At 44.6% G+C, this 15,884-nt stretch overlaps 1 protein-coding gene across 1 annotated transcript in view; it reads left to right on the forward strand.

Moving 5' to 3' along the window:
• Positions 1 to 15,884, forward strand: part of ABHD3 (abhydrolase domain containing 3, phospholipase) — a 57,757-nt gene that overhangs the window by 34,050 nt on the left and 7,823 nt on the right. The window contains exon 5 of the mRNA XM_055559111.1: positions 12,315 to 12,427. Within this exon, the coding sequence (XP_055415086.1) occupies positions 12,315 to 12,427 (113 nt within the window). The remainder of the gene's footprint in view (positions 1 to 12,314; positions 12,428 to 15,884) is intronic.

A 15,884-nucleotide genomic window follows, 5' to 3' on the forward strand; every position in this document is an offset into this window, starting at 1 on the left:
TCAGAATGCTGGGAGATTTGATCTGTTAAGGGAGTGTAATTTCCTCGGTTTTGTCTCATCACAACAAAAATTTGAAGTGATGGACGTTAAAGCCCTTGGCACATCACAGCTCTCAGATAGTGTTACAGCACAGTTTTATTTAGATAAAGGAAAATACATCCTTGAGGCGTGAGGGCATGCGGACCCAAAAGACACGAAGAGAAGAGAGAGAGAGAGCATGCACGCGTGGGAGAGAGACCCCGGCCTTTTGGCTCCTCTTTTTATATGTTTTTTCCTCCCCTTGGGCCTGCCCTATGTAATTGGGCTAGCCAGGAGTGCTGTTTGTTCTACCTGAGGGCCTCGATCCCGTCCTTGGACTTTCCTTTCTTCTATTTTTCACAGGCTTTTCCTTTCCTTGTCTTTTAGCCACCGCCATTCTGGAGTGCTTTTTTCTATTCTAACTACCTAATATTCTCCCCTCAAGAGATGGGAGGCCCAATTCTTTGGGAATAGGGGCATCGAGGTCTTTCTGGCTACTTCCTGCTGAACTGGGATGGCGAGGGGCATTGGGCCTCCCCCTTTTTCTAATCTCAGGCCTCAGAGTCCTTATAGCGGTGTCCATCTAACAGTCAGTGATATTTTCCATGGTCAGCAGTAGTTTTATATATCCATGTTGAACTGGCACTGCATGCTGTAGCTTGTTGACCTGGGCCGAGACAAAATGGATTCAGTTTAGTTCAGTCGCTCAGTCATGTCTGACTCTTTGCGACCCCATGAATCACAGCACGCCAGGCCTCCCTATCCATCACCAACTCCCGGAGTTCATTCAGACTCACGTCCATCGAGTCAGTGATGCCATCCAGCCATCTCATCCTCTGTCGTCCCCTTCTCCTCCTGCCCCCAATCCCTCCCAGCATCAGTATTTTCCAATGAGTCAACTCTTCGCATGAGGTGGCCAAAGTACTGGAGTTTCAGCTTTAGCATCATTCCTTCCAAAGAAATCCCAGGGCTGATCTCCTTCAGAATGGACTGGTTGGATCTCCTTGCAGTCCAAGGGACTCTCAAGAGTCTTCTCCAACACCACAGTTCAAAAGCATCAATTCTTCGGTGCTCAGCCTTCTTCACAGTCCAACTCTCACATCCATACATGACCACAGGAAAAACCATAGCCTTGACTAGACGGACCTTAGTTGGCAAAGTAATGTCTCTGCTTTCGAATATGCTATCTAGACAATTGATAATACATGGAGCAATCATAAGCAGCATCAGTATGGCATAATAAGGACTAGTAGGGGCATTAGTCAACTCCAAATTCCCATTGCCAGGATGGCTCAAGTGCCTTCTTATTCAGGGATCAGATCTATCTCCTGTCTGTTTTGGAGTATAACCCCTGCCAAGCCATTGGCTCTTTAGAGCTGTCCTGAGAAATCTTATCCCCAGAAACTAGATTTTGGGGGTGTTCATTAGAATGGCACTCATTTGCAGTCCTGAATAGGTATCTGAGATCTCCGGGGGCTCACAGGTGTATTGAGTGCCCTCTTCTGTTTTCTTCCACAGCTTGACTTGTGAGTAGGAGTCATGTCCTGGTACTTTGACTGCTGTAGGGGTAGAAAGTATTACAGGGTAGGGGCCCTTCTATGTGGGCTGGAGTTGAGCCTTTGGGGACTCATCTTTCCAGACTTTAATTAGGACTTGAGTCCCTGGAGCATATAGTGGTGACTTGTTAGAATCTTTTGGGTCCTGGTTCATACCCCACAAGTGTATATCCTGTTGGAATTGACCAATGGTCATGGTATAAGACTGGGGAGTCTGAGCCTCTGGATCTAGGAAGAGGTCATTGACATAAACAAAAGGTCTCCCATATAGCATCTCATAAGGACCAAGACCAACCTATTCCTTAGGGGCAGTATGGGTGCGGAAGAGAGCTACTGGTATGGAAGCTCCCTTCCATCCCAGGGAAGTCTCCTGGGTTATCTTAAGAATTGGTTGGCTCTTTCTACTTTTCCTGAAGACTGAGGGCTCCAGGTACAATGGAGATAATAAGTAATGCCCAGGGCTTTAGAGACACTTTGGGTGACCTTAGAAGTAAATGATGTCCCATTGTCACTTTGTGATGACCTGAGCAGACCAAATCTCGGAATGATTTCATGGAGCAGGTTTTTTATCACTTCCTCAGCCCTCTCAGCCTGGGTGGGAAAGCCTTCAATTTATCCTGTGGATGTATCTATCATGACTAATAGGTATTTATACTCTGGAGGAACTGGCATCTAGGTGAAGTCCATCTGCCAGTCCTCTCCTGGGTAGTCCCATGTCGTTGGATGGGCTGGGCCAGCTGGGGTCTTTGAGCTCCTTGGGTGTTGTTAAATTGGCAAGTGGGATAAGAGGAGACCACTTGCCCTATAGTCATTTGGAGGCCTGTTCCTCTGAAGGACCTTTCTAGTAATCTTTGGAGGGTCTTTTCCCCTAAATGAGTGGTGGCATGTAAGCAGTTAACCAACTTCCATTGGAGGTTCCAAGGCAGAAAAAAGAGTCCCTCCTTTTGGAACCACCCCATATGATCTTATTGAAAGCTCATACTCATAGCTTTACGAGTCTCACCTTCAGTATATGAAGGAGTTTCTGGCAAATTAGTCTGTGGAACTAAGGTGGCAACCCCTATTAGGTCATTGTTCTGTAATGCTGCTCTCTTAGCTGCCTGATCAGCTGCTTGGTTCCCCCATGCCACATACATGCTCCCTTTTTGGTGTCCTTTACAGTGGGAGACTGAAACCTCAGTGGGCAGATGGACTACCTCCAAGTCTAAGGATTTGATCACCATATTTGATTGGGGACCCTCAGGTGGTCAAGTGGCCTCTTTCTTTCCAAATAGCAGCATGTGCATGTAGCACCAGAAAGGGATACTTGGAGTCAGTGTAAATGGCTACTCTTTCTTTCTCCCAGCTCTAAAGCTAGAGCCAGGGCTATGAGCTTAGCTAATTGGGCTGAAGTACCTGGTAGCAAAGGTTTAGCCTCTATGGTCTCAAAATTGGAGACTACTGCATATCCAGCTCTTCTTTTTCCATCCAAGACAAAGCTGCTTCCATCAGTGTACCAGATTTCCTCAGGATTGGTCAGAGGATCTTCTTACAATCCCTCTTGGGGTTTTGTCCATTGGTCCAAGGTTTCTAGGCAAGAGTGAAAGGGAAGAGAGCCCATGGGGGTAGGCAGGAGGGTGGCTGGGTTAAGAACCTCACAAGGGGATACAGTGAGGCCTGGATTTTCCATCAGCACTACTTGATATCTGAGGATTCTTTGATCAGTTCAGTTCAGCCGCTCAGTTGTGTCCGACTCCTTGCGACCCCATGAATCACAGCACGCCAGGCCTCCCTGTCCATCACCAACTCCCGGAGTTCACTCAAACTCATGTCCATTGAGTCGGTGATGCCATCCAGCCATCTCATCCTCTGTCATCCCCTTCTCCTCCTGCCCCCAATCCCTCCTAGCATCAGAGTCTTTTCCAATGAGTCAACTCTTCTCATGAGGTGGCCAAAGTACTGGAGTTTCAGCTTCAGCATCAGCCCTTCCAATGAACACCCAGGACTGATCTCCTTTAGGATGGACTGGTTGGATCTCCTTGCAGTCCAAGGGACTCTCAAGAGTCTTCTCCAACACCACAGTTCAAAAGCATCAATTCTTTGGCGCTCAGCCTTCTTCACAGTCCAACTCTCACATCCATACATGACCACTGGAAAAACCAGAGCCTTGACTAGATGGACCGTTGTTGGCAAAGTAATGTCTCTGCTTTTGAATATGCTATCTAGGTTGGTCATAACTTCCCTTCCAAGGAGTAAGCGTCTTCTAATTTCATGGCTGCAATCACCATCTGCAGTGATTTTGGAGCCCAAAAAATAAAGTCTGACACTGTTTCCACTGTTCCCCCATCTATTTCCCATGAAGTGATGGGACCAGATGCCATGATCTTCATTTTCTGAATGTTGAGCTTTAAGCCAGCTTTTTCACTCTCCTCTTTAACTTTCATCAAGAGGCTTTTTAGTTCCTCTTCACTTTCTACCATAAGGATGATGTCATCTGCATATCTGAGGTTATTGATATTTCTCCCGGCAATCTTGATTCCAGCTTGTGCTTCTTCCAGCCCAGCGTTTCTCATGATGTACTCTGCATATAAGTTAAATAAGCAGGGTGACAATATACAGCCTTGACGTACTCCTTTTCCTATTTGGAACCAGTCTGTTGTTCCATGTCCAGTTCTAACTGTTGCTTCCTGACCTGCATATAGGTTCCTCAAGAGGCAGGTCAGGTGGCCTGGTATTCCCATCTCTTGAAGAATTTTCCACAGTTTACTGTGATCCACCCAGCCAAAGGCTTTGGCATAGTCAATAAAGCAGAAATAGATGTTTTTCTGGAACTCTCTTGCTTGTTCGATGATCCAGTGGATGTTGGCAATTTGATCTCTGGTTCCTCTGCCTTTTCTAAAATGAGCTTGAACATCTGGAAGTTCACGGTTCACGTACTGCTGAAGCCTGGCTTGCAACTGGCCTCTCCCATTTAGGAGTTGTTTCACTTGGTGGCTGGTAAAAATAGTTAGTTTGCCCTCAAAAGAGAGTTTTAAAGCATCGTCTATCAGGACTGCAATAGCTGCAAGGTTTCGAAGGCAGGGAGAGATTTCTTCCCAATAAGGGAGGAGGACAGTCAGGGACCACTAGAAACTCATGGGAAAATATTTGTTCATCCCAGCAACAAAGTGCTCAGGTGAATCTTTTTGTAACTGTTTTTTCTGTAGCCCCCCAAATGGTACAGGTTTGGGAGGAGAAGGCTCCAGAGTAGGAGGTTAGGACAGAGTAGGTAGCCCCTGTGTCAACCAAGAAATTCTCAGGCCTACCTGCCACATCCAGTTGCACCCTTGGCTCCAGCCCCATGATGGTTATCTGTGATCAATGGGCTGGCTGGAGCAGGCCGCTTCAGTCCTGTTGAACCATCGTGAGGGAAGGCTTGGTGCTTGACCTTGAGGCTCTTGGGTCCCAAGGGCAGCGTGCCTCCCAGTGTCCCAGTTGATAGCATTTATAGCAAGCCGTTTTAGGAGACTTGTCATGGTTTGGACACTCTTTGGCCCAGTGCCCCATCTGTCTATAGATTAGGCATTTGCCTCATGCCTTGTCCTTTAAGGACTTGGGGTTTGCCATAGGGCTTCTCTGGAAGGCAGCCAGCATCTGGGCATGCCTTGTCTCTTTTCTTTTCTCCCTCTCCTGGGCCTTAGCCTCCTTCTCCTGTTCTCTGTTATAAAAGGTATTGGTGGCTGTCTGGACCATCTCATCTAAAGAGGCAGCTGAGTCCTGCTGCTGTAGCTGTTGTAACTTTATTCTGATATCTGATGCACATTGGGACAGGAATTTGTCCTTTAAAATCACCTGTCCCTCATAAGAGTCCAAGTCCAGATTGGTAAACTTTTGGAGGGCCTCTTTTAGCCTTTCCAGAAAGGCAGTGGTGTTCTTGTTGGGGTCTTGAGTTATTGCTGAGACTGGGCATAGTCCCACAAATAATAGGCTTCCTTCTATTTCCATGGATGGACTTCCTTAGGAGAGAGTCTTTCTGAAGCTTATCCTACCCAGTACTGTTGCAGCCTGAGAGCCAGGCATCCCTTGGTCAGGGTGCAGATCCCCAGACAGACTGAGGTGTGACAGCCTCCTGGAGATTGAACCCCTGGGCAGGTTGAGGCAGGTCGGCCTCCAGAAAATTGGGTTCCTGGGCAGGTTGAGGCGTGAAGACCTCCTGCGACCCCTGAACTGGTGGATCCCCAAGCAGGTTGAGGTGTGACAACCTTTCAAGGTCCAGATACCTAAGCAGGTCAAAGAAGGTTGACGTCCTAGGACCCCCCAGACTGGAGTTGAGCATCCCCAAGGTCTCCAGTGTGACCAATGCTGGGTAAAATTAAGGGGTTGTAATTTTAACTCATTACCAGTTTCTTCACCACAGATGGGAATAGATATCATGACGTGAAGCAATCCAAGCCTGTGCCCTGAGACTGAGAACCTGGTGAAGTGGTCATAAGCCTTATCCTCTTACTGCTCTAAGGGATTGTAAGTGACTGATTTCCTCCCCTAGTCCTCCATAAGAGCAGGTTAAGGTGTCTCCAATGGTAAACATTTCGTTGTCATAGACCCACTTTAGGTAGTAACAGAAGTAATGACAAAGGAGTGGGTTATCTGGCCCTGTTAGGGGCATTAAAATATTTTAATAATTAGGCTGGGTGGAGTGATGTTGCCTACATGGGGGCAGGGTCCTAGTTGTAGGAGTTAATAATTGGCTTAAGAACAAATTGGTAAGAGGCAAAAGACCAGATGTTCCATAAAAGTGGAGTGGACATTTAATCCGGAGGTATGATTGTAACTTTAGGAGAAGGGTGGTAAGGGTTTGGGCCCAAACGGCCTGCAGGGCTAACTCCCAAAGTGGCAAACATTATCCCTGGGAGCCCAATTGCCTTTGAAGGGATGCCAACTGATGGACTTCTAGCAGGCATTGTGTGCCCATCACCCACCTAGCGGGTTCACCAACAGATGCTGATGTTGCACATGTTGTAGGAAACATGGAAGATGAAGGCCTGAATATCTAGAGGGATTGGATATTATACAGTATTTCCCTCCCAAGGACCAGCTATTTTTCGGTTGTTCCTCCAGAAGATTGTAGAGGCAACATTGTGGGCCTGGACGGGGCTCTGGAAAAGAGCATGAAACAGGAGGGAAGGGGGCCAGGCACAACTTTTGAAAGAATGACACAGCACAGGGGCATAACATAAACCGATTAAAATCAGTTGGGTCCAAGATGACAAGTCAAATTCAACTAAACCTTAATCCCCCATTTGTAAGCTAAATGACACACCCAGAGGTGACAGAACAGCTCCAGATCAGATCAGATCAGATCAGTCTCTCAGTTGTGTCCAACTCTTTGCAACCCCATGAATCGCAGCACACCAGGCCTCCCTGTCCATCACCAACTCCCAGAGTTCATTCAGACAGTGATGCCATCTAGCCATCTCATCCTCTGTCGTCCCCTTCTCCTCCTGCTCCCAATCCCTCCCAGCATCAGAGTCTTTTCCAATGAGTCAACTCTTTGCATGAGGGTGGCCAAAGTACTGGAGTTTCAGCTTCAGCATCATTCCCTCCAAAGAAATCCCAGGGCTGATCTCCTTCAGAATGGACTGGTTGGATCTCCTTGCAGTCCAAGGGACTCTCAAGAGTCTTCTCCAACACCACAGTTCAAAAGCATCAATTCTTTGGCGCTCAGCCTTCTTCACAGTCCAACTCTCACATCCATACATGACCACTGGAAAAACCAGAGCCTTGACTAGATGGACCGTTGTTGGCAAAGTAATGTCTCTGCTTTTGAATATGCTATCTAGGTTGGTCATAACTTCCCTTCCAAGGAGTAAGCGTCTTCTAATTTCATGGCTGCAATCACCATCTGCAGTGATTTTGGAGCCCAAAAAATAAAGTCTGACACTGTTTCCACTGTTCCCCCATCTATTTCCCATGAAGTGATGGGACCAGATGCCATGATCTTCATTTTCTGAATGTTGAGCTTTAAGCCAACTTTTTCACTCTCCTCTTTAACTTTCATCAAGAGGCTTTTTAGTTCCTCTTCACTTTCTACCATAAGGATGATGTCATCTGCATATCTGAGGTTATTGATATTTCTCCCGGCAATCTTGATTCCAGCTTGTGCTTCTTCCAGTCCAGCATTTCTCATGATGTACTCTGCATATAAGTTAAATAAACAGGGTGACAATATACAGCCTTGACGTACTCCTTTTCCTATTTGGAACCAGTCTTGTTCCATGTCCAGTTCTAACTGTTGCTTCCTGACCTGCATACAAATTTCTCAAGAGGCAGATCAGGTGGTCTGGTATTCCCATCTCTTTCAGAATTTTCCACAGTTTACTGTGATCCACACAGTCAAAGGCTTTGGCATGGTCAATAAAGCAGAAATAGATGTTTTTCTGGAACTCTCTTGCTTTTTCCATGATCCAGCGGATGTTGGCAATTTGATCTCTGGTTTCTCTGCCTCTTCTAAAACCAGCTTGAACATCAGGAAGTTCATGGTTCACATATTGCTGAAGCCTGGCTTGGAGAATTTTGAGCATTACAGAACAGCTCCAAGGCACTGTCAAAAGACAGAAAAGTGAGTGGTTCCCCCGTGGTTGGGATGATCCTCCCACTCATTAGCATATGAATTCACCCAGCTTGCAAAACCTAGCCAGACCGAATTCCTTTGGTGGAAGCACTTGCCCTCTGCAATGGTCCACACTCTGAAGAGTGTACTTCTCTCTGAATCCTAACAAATCCACCTCTCACCTATCGCTGTGTCTCTCACTGAATTTTTGCAATGAGACATCAGAGCCTGAGCTTCATTAGGTCCTGAAGCCACTCATCATGGGTTTTGGCCAGGCTTAAGTCCCAGGAGAGAGGAGCTGAAGGATGGGAGGAAAAAGCAGAAGAAAAAATGTGCCAAGGAATCCCCTTCATAGCCTGCTGGAAAAATCTGCTGAATACCTGACCTGTGCTCACAGTTTTCATTGGCTTGATCCTTGGCACAAAGAAGATTAAGGACAGAAGAACCCCCACCACCTGGGGTAACAGCTACTGGGGCTCAGCAGAGAGTGGAGCCTTTGGGACATACTGAGAAGTAGCCTCTCCAGAGTCCCTCGCTTGTGCCCACTGCCGCTCGCCTGGTCTTGGCGGGGTTTGAGGAAACAAGAAACGAGAGATTTTAAAGGAATTAAGATTTTGTTAGGCATATGTCCCTCCAGCCATAGCAGCGAGGGCCTCCTACCTTAACTGGAGGTCTTCTGGAATCTGAGATAGCCACGTGAGCTTTCTGCTGAGTTAGTTTTTCGCTGTTCCGGTTTCCAGCACACTGGGCTTCTTGTCGCTTCCCCTGCGCTGGGTTTTCTTCACGTTCCGCTTCCACCGTGGGAGCTTTCACTGAGTTGGGCTCCTGCTTTGCTTGGCCTCCTCTTTGCCGGGGGCCACGTCGAGGTTGTTTCAGCCAGGTTAAATAGATGTTAGGGGAGTGTGTAATTTCCTCGGTTCTGTCTCGTCACAACAAAAATGTGAAGCGATGGACGTTAAAGCCCTCGGCGCGTCACAGCTCTCAGACAGTGTTGCAGCTCAGTTTTATTTAGAAAATAAAGGAAAATACATCCTCAAGGTGTGAGGGCATGCCAACCCAAAAAGATGCGAAGTGAAGAGCGAGAGAGCGTGCGCGCGGGAAAGAGAAAGAGAAGGTGTGCTCTCAGAAGAGAGACCCCTGGCCCTTTGGCTCCTCTTCTTATATGTTTCTTACCCGCCCCCGCGACCCCCCCCCACCCCCTCCCCGCCCCGCCGACCCCCGCTCCCTGCCCCCGCCCCCCCCCCCCCCCCCATCCCACCCTGCGCCGGGCCCCTCCTATGTAAATTGGGCTAGCTAGGAGTGCTATTTGTTCTACCTGAGGTTCTCACGCAGATCCTCAGACCTTCCTCTGTTCTATTTTCGCGGGCTTTTCCCTTCCTTGTCTTGCAGCCACCGCCATTCTGGACTCCTTTTTCCTATTCTAACTACCTAACATTTCCACACCAGCTTTATTGGTTTCCAACTCAGTGTAATCCATTTGGGAGAAAAACATGAAGGGAAAAAGAAGCTCCTATCTCTGAGGGTCCCAGATAATCGATTTGCTTATTACATATCTCATGGAATCCTAGTGCTTTATGAGAAGGAGTTTACTTACTACAAACATAAACCCTGAGCTTTGCTACTTTGTGACTTTTGGTAAATTACCCAACCTTATGGAGCTTTGGGTTTCCCACTTGTAAATAAGGAAACAGCTGTTATCCACAGGCATTGGCACTAAGATCCTAATAATTTCCCCTGGCCATTTTTAATCATACCCTAACTCTGTGTGCAGAGAAGGCAATGGCACCCCACTCCACTACTCTTGCCTGGAAAATCCCATGGACGGAGGGGCCTGGTGGGCTGCAGTCCCTGGGGTCGCTAGGAGTCGGACACGACTGAGCGACGTCACTTTGACTTTTCACTTTCATGCATTGGAGTAGGAAATGGCAATCCACTCCGGTGTTCTTGCCTGGAGAATCCCAGGGACGGGGGAGCCTGGTGGGCTGCTGTCTATGGGGTCACACAGAGTTGGACACGACTGAAGCAATTTAGCAGCAGCAGCAGCAGCAACTCTGTGTGTGCTTTCCTGGTGGCTCAGTGGTAAAGAATCTGCCTGCAGTGCAGATGTGGATTCAATCCCTAGGTCAGGAAGATCCTCTTGGAGAAGGAAATGGCAACTCATTCCAGTATTCTTGCCTGGAGAATTCCATGGACAGAGGAGCTTGGTGGGCTATAGACCATGGGGTCACAAAGAGTCAGGCATGAGATTAAACCACCACCACCAACTCTGTGTGTATGTTCATGTATCTGTGTGTGCAAGTGTGTATACACATGTATACACTTACTTCACTTGAAGCCTGCATAACAAGAATATGTGTTGGTAACTGTTTATATTAAATAATACAGAAAATTTAAAGCTATGCAGTGTGAATAAACACAAATACAGTAAAAATGCTAAAGAAGGATATTTTTTTCACCTGAATTTTTGTGACAAATTCTGCAGTTACTATGAATAAGCATGGTAGTAGACATTGGTCTGTTTAGATTTTACATTGAATTTGTGCCCCTCAAATGCATTTAATCACAAAGTATTTTTGGAAGTATCTCAGCTTCATCGTGTATTAGCTGTTCATGAGTTTACAGGAATTATTTAACCTCTCTAAACTCAATTTTCTATTAATAACTCAGTTTCCTAAATAGGATCTGCCTTGGGGTTTTGTGGGCACAAATTTAATTATTCAATAAATGTTAGCCATTGTAAATACTGTGAGGTTAACATTTGTCTTTTGGAGAGTTTTATATTTGCAGATCTCAAAAAGATGGTAGTAGGCAATAGGAGTGTTTTAACCTTGAGTTTAGTTGCAGGGATCAGTGAAAATTGAAGTTTTCTCAGACTACGCATTAGTGATTGAATGGTGGGTGACACATAACCTTCCGTTCATATTTTATTGGAATATTACCATCCGGGTTGTACAGATAACTGGTTTCGGCTTTTTTATTAGGGCAATGTTACCAGATTTATCTCTTTGTTGTTAAGTTTCTAGTTATTTTATCTCATGCATACTTTATTCATGCACACACTCTCACATACATTGTACAGACAGGATTGCCCTCTGCTCCCAGATCTCAAATAAAGCATCTGTGAAGCTTTTCTGCTGGAAACAGAGCCCTTATTGATGGAGTTCACATGAAAATCATTTGTTTTAATGCATTATGTATTGAGGCATAATCAGCTTTACATATTTTAACATTTTAAGTGTCTGTTTTCAGTGTCGCGCAGCTGGGGTTATATGGAAGTCTTATTGAAAAAGAAAATATCTAATTAATAAAGCAGACTGCATGTTGCTTGATCTAGAGTGAAGGCAGTGTCAGAAAAAAAACCACCCTCCTTCACTGGTAGACAGCACTCAGGTTATACCTGAGCAGGAAGGAATTACAGTTTAGATTTTTTTGTGGATTATTGAAAACGTTTTTTGTTTGCTTGATTGTGTTGTTTTTTTTTTTAATAAGAATTACTTTGGGGCTTTCCTAGTGGCCCAGTGGTAAAGAATATGCCTGCCAGTGCAGGAGACAAGGGTTTGATCTGTGGTCCAGGAAGATCCCACATGCCATGAAACAGCTAACTGCTGCCGTATGCTGTAGCTACTGAAGCCTGCACGCACCTAGAGCCTAGCTGGAGTAGTGCCTGCTTGCCACAACTAGAAAAAAGCCTACACAGCAACGAAGACCCAGCACAGCCAAAAATAAAAATAAATAAATAAAATTATATATTAAAAAAATAATTGCTTTGGCATTGTCAGGCCTAAGTTGTTGTTGGTTTCCTATAAAAAAGTATCATTCTCCACTTTTTCTTCCTAAATTGACTCTGTTCTTTAGTTAGAGACACATTTGAATAGAGTATTGCGTATCTGTCTAATTTAAGGTATTTATATTGGTCTTGTCCCATTTCCCTCCAGGCTTCCTTGTGTGATCAGAGTCTTTTGTTAGTGCCAACTCGGGTAGTACTGACTCTAAATGGCATAAATTTGAACTGCAAGACAGAAAATGGAAAATTATCCTGACTCATATAGTGTGTGCAAACAAAGGTCATTTTCTCCCAGTTATGACTTTTTGCTCTTTTTTACATTTCTGTGTTACACAAATGATTCCCCTCCCAATTTTAATTTTTGTGCTTTACCTGTCGTTGCTTGCAGACGCCAAGGACTTACTGTTGTTCGAACACTGAAGACTTGGAGACAGTCATTCACCACATCCACAGTCTGTACCCTTCTGCTCCATTTCTGGCAGCAGGAGTGTCAATGGGAGGGTAAGATTTTTCTTTTCTAAAATGTCCTAGAGGGAAGTGGTCCTAGTGCCTGCCTCTTTCTGATGACCATAAGCTACATGGGCATTTAAAAGCAAATGTTTGGGTTGCTCATATTTCATCACATATGGTTAGATGAAAATGTTAGTTGCTCAGTTGTGTCTGACTCTCTGCGACCCCACAGACTGTATGTAGCTCACCAGACTCCTCTGTCCATGGTATTCTCCAGGCAACAATACTGAGGTGGGTTGCCATTCCTTTCTCTAGGGGGATCTTCCTGACTCAGGGAGCGAACCCGAGTCACCGTCATTGCAGGTAGATTCTTTACCATCTGAGCCATCAGGGAAGCCTAGCCTCATTTGTGCTAATTTTTTTTGTGTTTTTTGTTGTTGTTGTTGTTGTAGTAATAGTGAGCTTTAATAAAAATCAAAATTTTTATTATATGGCATTTTGCTGTGCTTAGAGGACCTAAACCATTGTCCAAAATCAGCAAACACATGGAAACAGAAAATATTTTTTCTTAATTCTATAGTCAATTTATCTGTCAATTTTCAAAATGTCTTGGGAGCATGCTTACTTGAAAATGAACAGCTTTACAAATGATAGGCTCTGAAAGATTGGCTCTCACCATAGTTTTTTAGATTCTGATAAGCATAAAACTAAGAAGGAAAGAATACGTTTCTTACATTAGCATGGAAGGTCGGACTTGACCTACTAAAAAGGAAGAAGTCTGAATCAGTGCAGAAAACCCAGACAAAATCTGTGAATTGTGCTTAAAGAAAAGTATTTCACTTTTTCCTTTGCCCCATAATGAGAACCTTAAAGGACAGGGTGGCAGCTGAATTTTCTTCCCTTAATCATATAAATTCTTGAATTTTTAAAAAGCCAGACTTTACGTAAACAGGCCCTGATTCTTTATTCAGAGGCTCCTGGGAAATGCCTATTCTTGTCGAGTTGAAGTCTCAGTGCCTGAAGGCAGAACTTGACCATTAGCCTTTGCAGCTGGTTGAATATTAATGTCTTGTAAATTGTTGAAAGGGAAGTCCCCTTTCTAGCTGCCTAGCACTGTGACATGTTCCCAAGTGGGTTTACCACTCTGGGATGTGGTTTATAGCTTGACACATTTTTTTCCTTTTGGAGATGCAGCAGACAAAAGCATCTAAGACCCTTATGCCCAGACTGGGTAATCCCCACGCCTGTTATGCCTGGGGCCAAGCAGCAGTTTGAGCCAGAACTAAGTCTCACCAAGGAATCCACGCTGCTGGAGACCTGGTCACATTCCAGTCTCTCATTGGGTTCCTAGACTAGCTTTAAAAATGTATAGAAATTTCCAAGTATATATGAGTAGAAAGAGTATGATTCCTCATATATATTCATCTCCCCAGCTTCAATGACTGTCAATTCAAGGATAATCTACCCTCCATTCCTTCTCAACTCTAATTACATTAAAATAATTTTCAGACATCATTTATAGAGATTTATGGGTCTCTGACAGGTAGAGTCTCTTAAGAAACAATAACAACAACCCACCACAGTGTATTATTACACCTGAACAAAACTAACAGTAATTCCTAAATGTCATCAAATATTCGATGTCAGTATTTCATTTCACTGTCAATCTGTTGGCTGGTTTTTACAGTTTGTTTGAGGCATGAGCCAAATAAAGTCCACATATGGAAAGATTATGTCTCTTAAATCTCTTAATCTGTGAGTTCTTTCTCTTTTCTATCTGCCTTTTTTTTTTTCTTGGTGAAAAAAGGGAGTCTTTTTCTTATCAAAGTGACATGGCCTTTTTATGGGGTGATATCTTGATGTTATTTTACTCCTGAGTAATAACCAAGAAGTGTCCCCATCTACTCGGTCACAGCTATTCTTGGTGCTTCCTGCTCCTACGAGGTTCGTTTCTAGCTCTTTCAATTTGCCCATTACACCAGCCTCACAGAAACCTCTTGACTGCCAGCCAAAGAACTGGGCCACCACAACTAGACACTGGAATGACCCCTTTGCAGGAGAGAAGCCTTATCCCTTAACTAGCTTAGGGAGCCATGTACAATAAAAAAAGGAATGCAGTCGTTATGAAGAGTTGTTCTCAAAAGGGAAATCTCCAGCCTGAGGTCTCTGCCCTGGATCAGGAAATCACTGAAGGAGATTCTGACATAATGGAAATGCTGAAGCTCTTGGTTTTTGGCACCTGTCCAGCCTGCAGATCACTTAGTCTACAGCTGGGATGAATTTCAAAACACAGCGTGGAGCCATTTCTGTCTTTTTGCTGTAGTATTTCCAACAAACCTCGTTCAACAACAGCAAAAATACCCAAAAAACCAGCAAACCCCGAAATCTCCATTTTTTGATCTAATATCTTATCTCATTCACTCTGTAGTCCATCTGGGTTGGAAAAAAAAGAATGAGAGAGAATTTTTACTCATTTCAGAACCTGAGCAATTGGAGAAATAAAGGATGGAAAATAGGAGAAACAGAATTTATACTATTATCCTTTCTCTTAGTTGTAAATGTCAAACTTGGATTTCTGGTGTACTGTGTTAAATTCCATGCTTGTCCCTTTTACCAAAGTAAAACTAGAGTAGAATCAGGAAAAATGATAGAACAAAAGGAAAAGAGGAAAATATGTGAAAGGAGATAAGGACAAACAGCAGGAGGGAGCAGGAAAAGAAAACAAGTGACTTTAGGGTTGATTGCTCTGCCACAATTGAGGAAGTCTAACTCTAGACAAGGAGCTGTAGGGAGCGAGGCGTGCATGTGTGCCAAGTTGCTTCAATCATGTCCAGCTCTTTGTGACTCCATGGACTTGAGCCCGCCAGGCTCCTCTGTCCATGGGATTTTTCAGGCAAGAATACTGGAGTGGGTTGCCATGCCCTCCTCCAGGGGATCTTCCCGAACCAGGGATCAAACCTGCATCTCTTATGTCTCCTGCATTGGCAGACCAGTTCTTTATCATTAGTACCACCTAGGAAGCCCAGGGAGCAAGGATGCGTAGACAATTGGAATGGCCATCCAGACCAATTACTCCGAGTCTCAAGGTGAGACCCAGATCAATCAGTTTTTAAAACTCCTCAGGTGACTTCAGTGTGCAAACACATTTGAAAACCACTCCTTGTGATTTTTCACCTGTGCCAAGCATTGGCAAACCACAACCCGGAGGCCAGTCTGACTGACTGTTTTTGTGCAAGAGCCAAGAATGGTTATTATATTTTTCAATGGTTGGAAAAGAATTATTATTTCACAACATGTGAAAAGTATATGAAACTCAAATTGCAATGTCCATATATATTTTATTGAAACACAGCCATGTCCATTCCTTCACACATGTCTACGGCTGTTTTAAAATACAGTCACAGGGTTAAGTATTGATGGTTGTGACTGAGATTTTAGGGCCACCAGAACCCATTTGCTTTGTGGCCCTATAAAGAAAAAGTTTGCCTGAAACACCCCTCCCATAATA

Source organism: Bubalus kerabau, chromosome 21, assembly GCF_029407905.1.
Source record: "Bubalus kerabau isolate K-KA32 ecotype Philippines breed swamp buffalo chromosome 21, PCC_UOA_SB_1v2, whole genome shotgun sequence".
Lineage (NCBI taxonomy): Eukaryota > Metazoa > Chordata > Mammalia > Artiodactyla > Bovidae > Bubalus > Bubalus kerabau.